The 12,840-nt window shown below is 32.0% G+C and overlaps 4 protein-coding genes across 4 annotated transcripts; 1 reads left to right on the top strand and 3 right to left on the bottom strand.

The window, feature by feature from the left end:
- Positions 1 to 143: 143 nt before the first annotated feature.
- Positions 144 to 2,672, bottom strand: LOC108322126 (xyloglucan endotransglucosylase/hydrolase protein 22). Its single transcript, XM_017554114.2, has 3 exons — positions 1,103 to 2,672; positions 804 to 997; positions 144 to 721 (listed from the first exon to the last, which is right to left on the bottom strand). The coding sequence occupies exons 1-3, from the start codon at positions 1,361 to 1,363 to the stop codon at positions 322 to 324; spliced, it is 855 nt and encodes a 284-aa protein (XP_017409603.1). The 5' UTR covers positions 1,364 to 2,672; the 3' UTR covers positions 144 to 321.
- A 187-nt stretch (positions 2,673 to 2,859) lies between these two features.
- On the top strand, positions 2,860 to 4,319 carry LOC108322125 (probable xyloglucan endotransglucosylase/hydrolase protein 23). Its single transcript, XM_017554113.2, has 3 exons — positions 2,860 to 3,311; positions 3,412 to 3,605; positions 3,766 to 4,319. Exons 1-3 carry the CDS (start codon positions 3,036 to 3,038, stop codon positions 4,169 to 4,171), a joined length of 876 nt encoding a protein of 291 aa, XP_017409602.1. The 5' UTR covers positions 2,860 to 3,035; the 3' UTR covers positions 4,172 to 4,319.
- A 1,305-nt stretch (positions 4,320 to 5,624) lies between these two features.
- On the bottom strand, positions 5,625 to 7,173 carry LOC108322127 (probable xyloglucan endotransglucosylase/hydrolase protein 23). Its single transcript, XM_017554115.2, has 3 exons — positions 6,615 to 7,173; positions 6,307 to 6,500; positions 5,625 to 6,196 (listed from the first exon to the last, which is right to left on the bottom strand). The coding sequence occupies exons 1-3, from the start codon at positions 6,879 to 6,881 to the stop codon at positions 5,806 to 5,808; spliced, it is 852 nt and encodes a 283-aa protein (XP_017409604.1). The 5' UTR covers positions 6,882 to 7,173; the 3' UTR covers positions 5,625 to 5,805.
- A 2,421-nt stretch (positions 7,174 to 9,594) lies between these two features.
- LOC108322194 (probable xyloglucan endotransglucosylase/hydrolase protein 23) lies at positions 9,595 to 10,980 on the bottom strand. The gene is made up of 3 exons (XM_017554210.2): positions 10,525 to 10,980; positions 10,240 to 10,433; positions 9,595 to 10,120 (listed from the first exon to the last, which is right to left on the bottom strand). Exons 1-3 carry the CDS (start codon positions 10,786 to 10,788, stop codon positions 9,730 to 9,732), a joined length of 849 nt encoding a protein of 282 aa, XP_017409699.1. The 5' UTR covers positions 10,789 to 10,980; the 3' UTR covers positions 9,595 to 9,729.
- Between the last annotated feature and the right edge of the window lie 1,860 nt (positions 10,981 to 12,840).

Raw genomic sequence — 12,840 nt, 5'->3', positions numbered from 1 at the left:
TTCTAAAATTATGTAGAAGTAAAAAAGATTATCTATATTCATATTAACCTTTTTATTGAATGAAAATTTAATGAAAACAAATTTGAACTTCTAGAAGATGCTATGCTGATTTTAGTAGCTACCACGATACGAGCTCTAAAGTATTATAGAAAAGAACGTATTTTCTATTATAAAAATGGCTGTTAATACAGTGAAGACCACCAGGGGAACGAACAAATGAAAGAATTTAGGTATAATAGCTACATAAATACACAAATATAGGAATGACACTCTGATCCTAGAAGAACATAAGATAAAAGTATGCATCGCTTTGTGTTTCTCTCAAGAGATGTTGCATTCGGGAGGAAAACCCAGTGGAAAACGCTTCGCATCTGTGCAATAGTTGTATATCATGTAGTTCCTCTGCACCCATTTCAACCTCTGTTGGCCTGCAGAGTCCAGCTCCTGCGAAAGCCACGAAGAACCACTGGTGGATTCAGAAGCACTCGAACCACAAGACGATGCTCCAGAAGACCATATGCAAGCTTGAGCATTGAAGTTTCTGTAGGAAGCTGTGAATGGAGCTTGTGTCCAATCTGTCTTCACAAGTCCACCTCTTGTTGCCCAGTCATCAGCATTCCACAAACTCGAGTATATCCTCATGGGCTGATTCTTTGGGAAGGGGACCCCAATAGCCTCTGAGTTCTTGAACTCTCTAATGGGAGTGCCATCAACGGAGAATCTGAATAATGAACATAAGAAATCATGTTAAGGACAGGACCATAGGATAGAGAAGAAAAAGGAAACAAAGTGGTGAGAATTACATAATCCGCTGGGGGTTCCACGTGATAGAGTAAGTATGGAAATCAGCAGTTGGATCAAACCATAGATAGAATTGTTGTTCCCTGTTCCCTTTGCCTTGGCTGAAAACGTTTGTGTGAAGAATGTAGGGGTCACCGCTTAGATTCCCCAGAAATTCATAATCTATCTCATCCCAAGTTGATCCTTTTGAAGATAACTGCAAAACAAAAAGGCAAACTCAGATCATTAACTCTGAGTGTATAAACGAATTATTATTTCTATTATTGTTGCATGATATAACAAAGTGAAAGGAAGAACTTACATAATAGGCGGTGACAGTGCCAGCAGAGTTTCCAGGGACAAGCTTGAGCTGCATGTCAATCTTCCCAAAGAGATACTCATTCTTTGATTGGAATCCCGAACCAGACGCTTGGTCCAGTGTCAGAGTGAGCAACTCTCCATTGTTTAGTATCTTGGCTCGGCCATCTCCCCAAGTGAGATCAAAGTCTTTGTTGAAGTCACCAGCAAAGGCAATCATCACTAGAAGGGGGAATAAAAGCATGTAAGAAGAAGTTAAAGCCATCTCCAAAAGCAGTTATAGTGTGTAGTGAGTGAAAGATGTTCAGCAATTGGTAGTGATTGAATGGATAAGTATGTGTATGAAAAATGGTTGATGATGTTATTTATAAGTATGTTGGTTGGTGAGGTGAGGACAATGTGAGGCACTGCATGCCAAAATGCAATTTGTAAAGCAAAGCTGGACACAGTTGGGTAGCTTTTGTGAATAAGAAAGTTCACAGATGGTGCTCGCTATTATCCAGAAACAAAAAGATTAGATATTGTTGGAAGAGACGCGGTTGGTCCCTCTCCCCTAAGTTTGGGACATGGTGAGAGAGAGTCTGAAACATTGCACTTGACAGAGTTAGCTGCACAAACCCTATCTCATTTTGTTGTTTCCTTTTGGAAGAGAGACACCGCCAAGTGACAGCCAAGGCAAACGCTTTTACAGCTAAACTAATAATAATAACAGTGTCCTAAATTTTAAGGATCATACACTCTCCACCGCCATTTGAACTCTTCCAAAATCTAACCACCAATTGCTAACATCTTAATCCAAATGAAAACTTGTGTTTAGATCCGAGAGTGAATGTGAGAGAAATTGAGTGAATGGACTTTGGAGATGGAAATGGAAATGGAATTTTGGTATTGTTTGGATTAGGATTTGAAAAATTTTAAAGATTTTTTTTTAATACTTTGAAAATGATGTAATAGGTATGTTAAAAAATGTTTTAATTAATAAAATAAATGATTATTAATTTATTTTTGTAAAAATTTGATATAAATATAAATTTAAATAGTGAAAATTATATTAAAATGAAAATGAAAATTAAATTTTTAAAATTAATTTGTAGGAATAAATTTGAAATATATTTTTTAAATAATAGTTAGTATATTATTATTTAAATTACTGTTAACAAAAAATATATCAAATTCAACGTAATAAATAAAAATTATTCACATTCATAATAAATTAAAATACTTTTTTGATACAAAGTACGTTAATATAAATTATATTTCTTGAGTTTTCATTATTTTTTTCTCTCAATATTTCAAATTTTATTCATCTTGTGAGACAGAGGAAGAATCTAAATTCATGGCAAATTTCAAAATTTGTTAGTTGTGGGTGAAGATACCAATGAGTCGATTGCCCTATAATCCAGAAAATAAAGTTAAAGAAGAATCCATGTAAGGAAAATAAAATGTAAATCTGGTTAGCAGTGAGCACCTGGGAAGCTAATCCGGTGGTATTCGGATTAGGTGAGTGACATTTGATATATGCAAACAAAAGAATAAAAAAATAAATGAAGCATGATGGCGGTTCCTTAAAGATGTGCGTGTGTTGGGTTTAGGGTCAGACCCTATCTTATTATTTTACACTTACTTTATCAACTCTCGGGAAAAGCAACGTAAACCCGCGTGATCCCCTGCCACCAATATCACCTTCTCAAATTATTAAATTAATCAAAACACGACACAACTTGCTTTCATAACAACCTTTTCACAGCTTTCTTCTTACCATAATACAACTATCTATCCACGTGTCCTTTTCCTCTCCCACTTGCTCCAAATCTCAACCACCCTCACTTTCACTCACTATATATACCTTCTTCTCTCTTCCATCGTCTCATCACACCGCAAACATCAACGCTTCATTTCCCACTAAACATTGCAAACCTTCCCTGTTCATTTCTCAAATGGCTTCAACCAATTCTCCTAGCCTACCACTTCTTCCTATCCTTCTAAGTGCTTACTTTCTTCTCAGTGCTGCTGCTAACTTCAACCAAGACTTTCAGATTACGTGGGGAGATGGTCGTGCCAAAATTCTCAACAACGCCAATCTTCTCACTCTGTCTCTTGACAGAGCCTCTGGCTCTGGCTTCCAGTCCAAGAACGAATACTTGTTTGGAAAGATCGACATGCAGCTCAAGCTCGTTCCTGGAAACTCTGCTGGCACTGTCACTGCTTATTATGTAAGTTCCATTTCATAAATCATGGAGACCGCATTTGCATGATTTGTTCTTACCTAACAATGACAGAGACTTATAATATTGTTTGTTTTTCTCTTTTCAGTTGCGTTCAGAAGGGTCATCTTGGGATGAGATAGACTTTGAGTTCCTGGGAAATCTGAGCGGTGATCCTTACATTGTTCATACTAATGTGTTCACACAAGGCAAGGGTAACAGAGAGCAGCAATTCTATCTCTGGTTTGACCCAACTGCAGATTTCCACACATATTCGATTCTCTGGAATCCCCAGCGCATTGTGTAAGCACTCAGCACCCAATCCAATCTTCTACAAGCCGATGGAAAAAAAAAAAAAAACACAAATCTTCTTCACATATAAAATTGCAAGCTACTACAATTCTTCGATGCACATCATTTGTTTCAGTCACTAATTTCTGTCTCCTATAACTGTGTGTTGCAGATTTTCTGTGGATGGAACCCCCATCAGAGAGTACAAGAATTTGGAATCAATTGGGATTCCTTTTCCGAAGAGCCAACCCATGAGGATATACTCGAGCCTTTGGAACGCTGATGATTGGGCCACAAGGGGTGGACTCATCAAAACTGATTGGTCGAAAGCTCCTTTCACTGCTTCCTACAGGAACTTCAATGCCAATGCTTGTGTTTGGAATGCAGGAAAATCCTCATGTAAATCAAATTCTCCTTCCTCTGCTGCTCCTGCCACTAATGCATGGCTATCACAAGAGCTGGATTCAACTGCCCAGAAGAGGATGAACTGGGTGCAGAACAATTACATGATTTACAATTACTGTAAGGATAGGAAGAGATTCCCTCAAGGCCTTCCACTTGAATGCACACACTCCTAGAACTGGATTTCGATCTTCCAATACCCACAACAAGTGATACAAAAAAAACCATTCTTTTATTACTTTTTTCTTCATATCTCTATGTTTCTTCGCCGTTCGTGCTCTTTTATGATGTAAAAATATCTACAATAAAATAACGGTTTTGTTATAGTGAGCGTAACATCTCTTCATTTCTTTATCTTTAGTTTATAGTTTTTAAAGAGTTAATGTGCACAAGGATAATGTATTATGGAACAATAAAATTTTCACATGGGTTGGTTCCTGGTACTGTAAAAAGGGGTTAGATAACAAGTAAGTCAAGTTCACTTTTTGATTAGATGATAAAATTTTTTAAGAAAATAAATTTGGAGTTTTAATTAAAGCATTGTCAAGTAAAATGATTTTACATATATAATTAATGATATTTTTACCACTTAATATTCTTTAACAATTTAGTCGTTACTTCTTTTCACACTGTTGACTTACACAAATTTTGCAAAGAGTTGGGATTCAATTTTTATTTGCTTCTTCATAAATACGATAGACCATGAATTTAAGTAACACTATACAATTTCATAAAATCCTATGATTTTTCCAATCTAAATAAATTAAGTGTTGTGAACAATGATTCGAGTCGTGAATTACCTCACGTATAAGAGATATAATATCATCTTCAATTCAAAATGAGTTTGTGAAATTTTCTTTTGCTTGTTATTTATCACACTTATCTCTATTTAATATGGGATGAATTCTTTACTCTATATTTGAATTTATAGTGGTTAAACATTTCCTCTCGCCATATTCAATAGTTGATTAAATATTTTGGCTTTTTTAGAATGGTTCACAAGATTTTATGCTGATTACAAAAAGTGTGTCACTCCATCTTTCTAAAAAGAACTTTTTTAATATCTAGGCATTTCAACAAATTTAAGACCTAGATATTTGATTATTGACTCATTCCCTTTTAACCTATGATTTCTTTGAGTCATAAATTGATCCTTGGATTGTAAATGATCTCCACCAAATTTGTCACAACATAGTCAACATTGCCATGCTCCTCCTAAATCAATTTTTTGTGCAATATTTTCACTAAACATATGTCTAAGGGTACAGATGAAAAAGATATCATTGAAGAGTGAAAAGAAGAAGTCGCAAACAGGAACTAATGATGAAGTAAAAAAATATTATTAAAAAAATACAATAACTATAAGGGAAAAATAAATAACATAAGAAATTGAAGATGGTATTCAAAATAATTATTGTTTCAACTTTTAAAACTATTTGTATGCTTACAGTAGCACTTAAGGAATACGTCTAAAATTTTGACATTAATATCTTATTTCATGGTTATGTATAGTTAGGCAGTTGTTGGTTAATTTGTTGGCCGTTTTCAAGTCAGTTGACAATTACTCCATTAAAGAATCGACAAAAGAATATTAACTAGGACAAACGTGTTACTTTAGAATTTGCAGAGTGTAAAGGATTGAAGAAAAGTATTATTGATGCTTCTTTCCTATTCTTGTAAAAGAATGGACATGTACCAAAGAATCAAAGAATCAACGTTCATACAAGTGAAAATGAATTCAATAATAGGCTTAGGAAGAATGAAGAACTGTGTGGTGGTACTTGTTTGCAGCAGAATTATTAGTAGGAAATCATGATGATTGGCACTCTGGGGGAAGGCCTTGAGGAAATCTGTTGGTGTCAGTGCAATAATTGTAAATCATGTAATTCTTCTGCACCCAACTCAGTCTATCTTGGTTTGTTGAATCCAGTTCTTGCGAATACCAGGTATTGGAGGAGCCAGAATTGGAACTGCAAGAAGATGATGATCCCCAATGGACACAGGCATCTGCATTGAAATTCCTGTAAGAAGCTGTGAAAGGAGCTTGGCTCCAATCAGTTTTCACAAGACCACCTCTCGTTGCCCAGTCATCAGCATTCCAAAGGCTAGAGTATATCCTCATCGGTTGATTCTTAGGGAATGCAACTCCTTTTGATTCCATGTTCTTGAATTCTCTTATGGGAGTCCCATCTACCGAGAAGCTGAAACATGTGTCAACCACCATACATTCAGTAACATAATTCAAGGCAAACCTTTTGAGAAACTAAAATATGACGTTGTCAGGGATGTATGATCATTGAGAAATGCTTACATTATGCGCTGAGGATTCCAGAGAATGGAATATGTATGGAAATCTGCTGTTGGGTCAAACCAAAGATAGAACTGTTGCTCCCTGTTGCCTTTTCCCTGACTAAACACATTGGTGTGAAGGATGTATGGGTCACCACTCAGATTCCCCAAGAATTCAAAGTCGATCTCATCCCAGGTTGACCCTTTTGATGATAACTGTATTACATCACACAAAACCAAATTAGAATAAAAATCATGGGATTTTAAGAGGACTAGCATGAAGGAATGCATTAGCACAAAACTTCAACATGTTTTTGGATGTGTACTTACATAATAGGCAGTAACAGTTCCAGCAGAGTTTCCAGGTACAAGCTTGAGTTGCATATCAATCTTGCCAAACAGATATTCGTTTTTGGACTGAAAGCCTGAGCCAGAGGCTTGGTCAAGAGAAAGAGTGAGAAGGTCGCCGTTGTTGAGTATCTTGGCTCGGCCATCTCCCCATGTTATTTCAAAATCCTGATAGAAGTTGGCAGCAGAAGCTGCAATGGAAAAGGAGAATAGGAATGCAGAAAGGATAATTATTGTTGAAGATGACATGGTTGATTTGAAAATAAGAATGAGGGAAGGATGAAGGAATGTCTGTGGCAGAGAAGAGAAGTGGGATTGGTATTTATAAGTTGAAAGATGTGGAAGCAACAGAGGAAGGTGCAAGCATTAAAAGAATAGTTGAAAGAAAACATTAAAGTATTAGAAATGGAGTGTCATACTCGTTTTGTGTGAGAAAGTGGAGTGGTTTGGTTGCATCATAGGACGCGCTTTTGGTTTTATAAGGAGTCACCAGCTTGCAAAGTTGGTGTAAAGTGGGCATGTGGGTTTCCACAGAATGTTCCCAGCACCGCCACCAAGCCCTTGCGTTGATTTGTGTTAATCACTTCCCCTTTTTAATCTTTTATTTCAATTGCATAAATAATACTTTTTTTTTCAATATTTGAGGATCATTAAACATTATAGGATTATTCAATCTGATTTCATCATTTTTTTCTTTAGTTTAATTATCATTTTATTTAAAATGAGTGGTGATAAACTTATTAAATTAATATTTATATTGTTTAGATCATGACATGTGTCAATAATTTTGGATATTTTAACTCTTGTTTTCTTATTTTTACTAGAAGTAATATTTTGATACTATATTTTTTTTTCTTTGATACTATTCTTTTTAACATTTTATTTATTTTTTAAATACAAAAAATAACTTTTTTTATAATATATATTAAATGAATATAAATGTGTGTCATTCTACCGTTATTTTTATTTTTATTTATTGTATTTTATAATATCTTTGAAGGAAGTAAAAAATAAATACATAAATAAAAGTAAAAACATTAAAGTTAAAGAAGCTTAAAATTACTTAAATATGTGTGTCAATACTAATTTAACACTATATTGACTTTTCCTAAATAAAATAGGAAGTGAGTAAGAAAAAAATTAAAATATTAAATAACATCAAATAAACCTTTTAAATATTGAGAGAAATAAAAAACTTTTTAAGTTATAAAAGATATTAATTTTTTCTTTTTTAAATATGACAAAGTGTTTAAAGTAAATTATCTTTAACCTCGTGATAATTTTTAACTACCACAATTAATTAGTTTTACATTAAATTTTAGATTTTGCATTGATTCTCGTGTGTTAAAAGTTATTAGCAATCACAAATACAAGTATCAATACTTTAAATTTTAGATTTTGCGTTGATTCTCGTGTATTATTTCATTATTATTATATTATTATTATTATTATTTTCTTATTATCCCTTATCATAAATAAAGGATTGTAATAATATTGTTTGGAAACTATTCAGAAATTTTCCTAGTAATACAATAAGCTTTTGACAGATAGAAAATGTGTTTTATTTGAACAACTCTTCGGAATATAATTTTATAAAATAGATTTAAGTTTAAATTAATTTTATAAAATTGATTCTTAAAATAAAAAATTTATTTATTTATATACCATAAATTGATATTATATTTAATTAATATGAAATATTTAACACATTCTCTTACATAAAAAAAAATATATCAAATGTTTCATAAAGACAATTTTTTATAGTCTTAAGATAAATTTAAAACTTAATTCAATTTTACATAATGGAATTATATAAGGTAAAACTTTATATCCTTTTTCGATGTCAATTTATCGAAAAACTGACTTTATGTCTACTTAATATAGGTTCCATGCATTTTAATTTGGAAAAAGAATATGTCAACACTTAGAACTCCCTCTAACCAGTTTTTATTTTATAATAATATATAATTCGATAAAAGTTCAAAGAATATTAGTATTCAGTCAATGTTCAACAACATTTTTATAAATATCTTAAATATTAATCTTAATAATATTATTCAATTAACACCGTGTGTAATAGCTTTTGATCGAAAACTTGGTATTTGAATAGTCACATTGTATAAAAGTCTGAATAATGTAAAATTAATCTACTCATATTATCTCAATAAACTTAAAATCTAAAGAGATAACGAAAAACATATTAATTATGTTTTAATAAGGTAATGTGTGCAAATTATACATTAACCTGTGTTAAGGTGATTAATTATTTGTTAAAACTGGTAACTCAGTTCAATTCGACCCGATTCACCATAAGTTGGTCACCTAGTGAGTCAAACTCAATCTGATTTACTTATAGCGAGTTAAAAAAATATAAACACTACCATATCTATCATGGATTGGTGGGTTAAACTTCGTTTATTGACTCATTAATTACAATTTTTTTAATAAAAAATTTACATTTTTTTTGTAATTTAAATATAAATAAATTTCATATGTGAAACTTGAAAAACAATTCAAAAAAAATTATCATACAATCCAAATATAATTCAAAAGCAAAAACAAAAAACAAACAAATAAGTTTGATTATTTTTGTGTCACTTGTACATAATATTGAATAATGGATAAATTCATAATATTTTGTTCTCTTGAAACATCTTTTTCTTTATTACCATCTATAATACAATGAAAATAAGTGTTAATTAAATTAAGTGAGTTGGTGAGTCAACCTAGTTCTCCAGGCGAGTCGAGTTCTAAGTGAACCGGATTGAAAATTAATCCGTATAAAAAAATTCATTTTTTTCAAACCTGACCCGAACTTGTGATAGACCAAATTGATGTAGAGGTTGTAACCCATCTTAACAACATTAATTCTAATTATTGAACGTTTTATAGTAATTAATTGTATTTTAACATGACTTCTATAAAGATATAACGTTTTTAAATAGACGATTTATATGGCAAGTTTCTTATGCAAATATTTAAGAAAACTTATCATGATAGCAATGTTTTACAATGAATAAAAGAATTGATCATGATGGAAAGTACAACAGAAGAAATAAAAAAGAAAGTGGAGCATGGAAAGGATTGATAAGAAAAATTAGGCAGTGTTGCACTCTGTAGGAAGGCCCTGTGGAAATCTTTTGGCGTCGGTGCAATAGTTGTAGATCATGTAATTCTTCTGTACCCACTTCAGCCTCTCCTGGTTAGTAGAGTCCAATTCTTCCGAGAGCCAAGCATTGGGAGAAGAGACAGAGTTTGAACAAGAAGAAGTTCCAGAGGACACAGTGCAAGCATTGGCATTGAAGTTTCTGTATGAAGCCGTGAATGGAGCTTGGCTCCAATCGGTTTTAACAAGCCCTCCCCTTGTGGCCCAATCATCTGCATTCCAAAGGCTTGAGTATATCCTCATTGCTTGGTTTTTGGGGAATGGAACACCCTTTGACTCCATGTTCTTGAACTCCCTTATTGGAGTTCCATCCACAGAGAATCTGAAATCGAACAAAATTGACAAACAGACTCAACGCGTTGCTTTTATCACAAGTTTGAAACCAAAGCAAAACAGAACAAAACATGTAGTTGGGTGAAACCATCTAGAAAAAAAACTTACACAATACGTTGAGGGTTCCAGAGGATGGAATAGGTGTGAAAATCAGCAGTTGGGTCAAACCAGAGGTAGAATTGTTGCTCCCTATTACCCTTGCCTTGGCTAAACACGTTGGTGTGGAGAATGTAAGGATCACCGCTCAAATTCCCCAAGAATTCAAAGTCAATCTCATCCCACGTTGCTCCTTTTGAAGACAGCTGAAATTAAGCACCACAAGTATTTCCCATTAGCATTTCTAAAAAGATAAAACTTAGAAACAATATGAATGATAAATCGTAGGCTTATTACATAGTAGGCAGTGACGGTGCCAGCAGAGTTGCCGGGGACTAGTTTGAGTTGCATGTCAATTTTGCCAAAAAGGTATTCATTCTTTGACTGAAAGCCGGAGCCAGAGGCTTTGTCAAGAGACAAAGTAAGAAGGTCGCCATTGTTTAGTGTCTTGGCACGACCATCTCCCCAGGTTATTTCAAAATCTTGATAGAAATTGGATGCAGAGGCAATCAGAAAATACCCAACAATGCATGTTAACAGTAAAAGTCTTGAAAATGCCATGCAGAATTGTTTTGTGTGAAACTGAGTGAAATTGTTTTTGGTTATTTGTGAGAATGTTGGTTGATACTGCAAAGAATGGTATTTATAGGAGAAAAAAAGAGAGATTGGTAGATAAGAGGAAAGTGAGAAAAAGGTAGGTTGTGAACTTTTGAATTAGTTGTAGACAGCTGGTGAAGAATGAAAAAGTAGTAAGTTTTGTTGTTGTAAATGGACGCCCACACCAATCATTTCACGCGTTTCTGCATGAAATTTATATAAGGAGACACCGCCATACACAGTACATGGTTTCTATTATTTAATATTTTCAACAATCTTGTGTTTTTTTAATTAACTAATACTTTTATCGAAGATCAAAAACAATTTTCACAGGTTGGTGACCTGGAAATTCTCATTTCTCGATTCTCGATTTCCTGGGCTATTTTAGTTTCCTGCTTCTAGAACATTTAGTATAATTATTTTCTGAATTCTAACACTAGGAGTAGTTATACCAATTTCAATTATATAATCAACATATTATCTGAGAAGTTATTGTTGACAATAACTTAATTCATAAAACTGAAAAATAAAATAAAAATTAATAGCAAATGAAACTAAAACTAAATTTGACACTCTTTCTAGAACTATCGAGAGATCTAAAATAAATTTGAAAATGAAAAACTTTTTTATCATGATCTTATTTAAAATTTCTTTTTAAATTTTTTAAGACATTTTTTTATGTTTAATGTAATTAATACTAACATAAACTTTGAGATTTTTTTAAAATTTTAAATAAGGACTTTACCTATTTGGATTTTGAGTTCGTTTTGAGTATTTATTTACTTTGATCTTTTAACAGAAAACTTTGATACTGATTTAGATTATATACATCTTTTAAAGAATATATAAATTGCTAAGATAGTAGATAAAATATAATTACAAAAAAAAAATGCAGTGATGAATTTTACTAATAAAAAATGGCATATATTTATATTACCTTTCCTCATTATTTTTAACCATACACTCCATTATAAAGAAAAAAATAATAATAAGGTACCCCTATGTTAGTGGTTTATGAATTATTTGGTTTTAAGAAAAAAAAATGTTTTCTATTCTATTTTATTTTTTGTTGAATAGAAACAGAGCTGGTAAAACCAACCCAGTCTCCAGACCAACTTACCTAACAATTTTATACAGGGTTTGTTGAACTCCTTCTTTTAGTCTAAGGGTGAGGTCACTTCAACTAACTTTAAAATTAAAATTTAAAAGAAAAAATAAATAAATAAAAATAAAAAAACATACATTTTTAAAATTGAAGTTATGTTATTAAATTAGAAATTAGGTATAATAAATTGATATAAATAATAATGCATGTATGTATTTAAAAGATACAACTTCAATTTTAATATTTTTAAAATAGAATTATTATTTTATAAAAGTAAATTGGTTCATAAATGTATGAATCAGTCCTACTTAAATCAAATTTAAATTGCGGGTGAAATGAATTAAATAAAAATACTTGATTCAGTTTATTATAATCTTCCTTACCTCAACTTGATCTGTTTTAAAATTCATTTTTTACCAAATCTATTTTGACAATACTCCATTCCCAAAACAGTGAGCATAATTTTATTTTGACAGCTATAGAGAATTCAAACAGCGATATCGCAATCCCAAACACCCAGCATAATGTGCAGATAGATTAAAACTAGGTCGAAAACATACAAATGAAATTAATTAAATTTAAATTATTTTAATATAAGTTATTATCAATTAATAATATATTTTTAATTCCATAAATTATATTATCTAGTTTAATTCAAATAATTCTATTTAATTTAATTCCATAAATTATATTTAATTTAATTTATTATGAATAGATATATTTTTGAAGACTTCTGTAGGTAAGCATGAGAATATTCTAGAGAAAGAGATGAAAGGTAGTTTCCAAATTAATGTGGGGTTCTTGACATCATTAGAAGAGCTGGATACAGATGGCCGATGAAGATCATTTAAATTTTAGACACTGAAATGGTATTCTACCAACTCACACGGTGAACACTAGTAAAGGGTTAG

The sequence above is a fragment of the Vigna angularis genome, chromosome 1, assembly GCF_016808095.1.
Source record: "Vigna angularis cultivar LongXiaoDou No.4 chromosome 1, ASM1680809v1, whole genome shotgun sequence".
NCBI classification, from domain to species: domain Eukaryota; kingdom Viridiplantae; phylum Streptophyta; class Magnoliopsida; order Fabales; family Fabaceae; genus Vigna; species Vigna angularis.
This window is presented reverse-complemented; position numbering and strand designations above follow the sequence as displayed.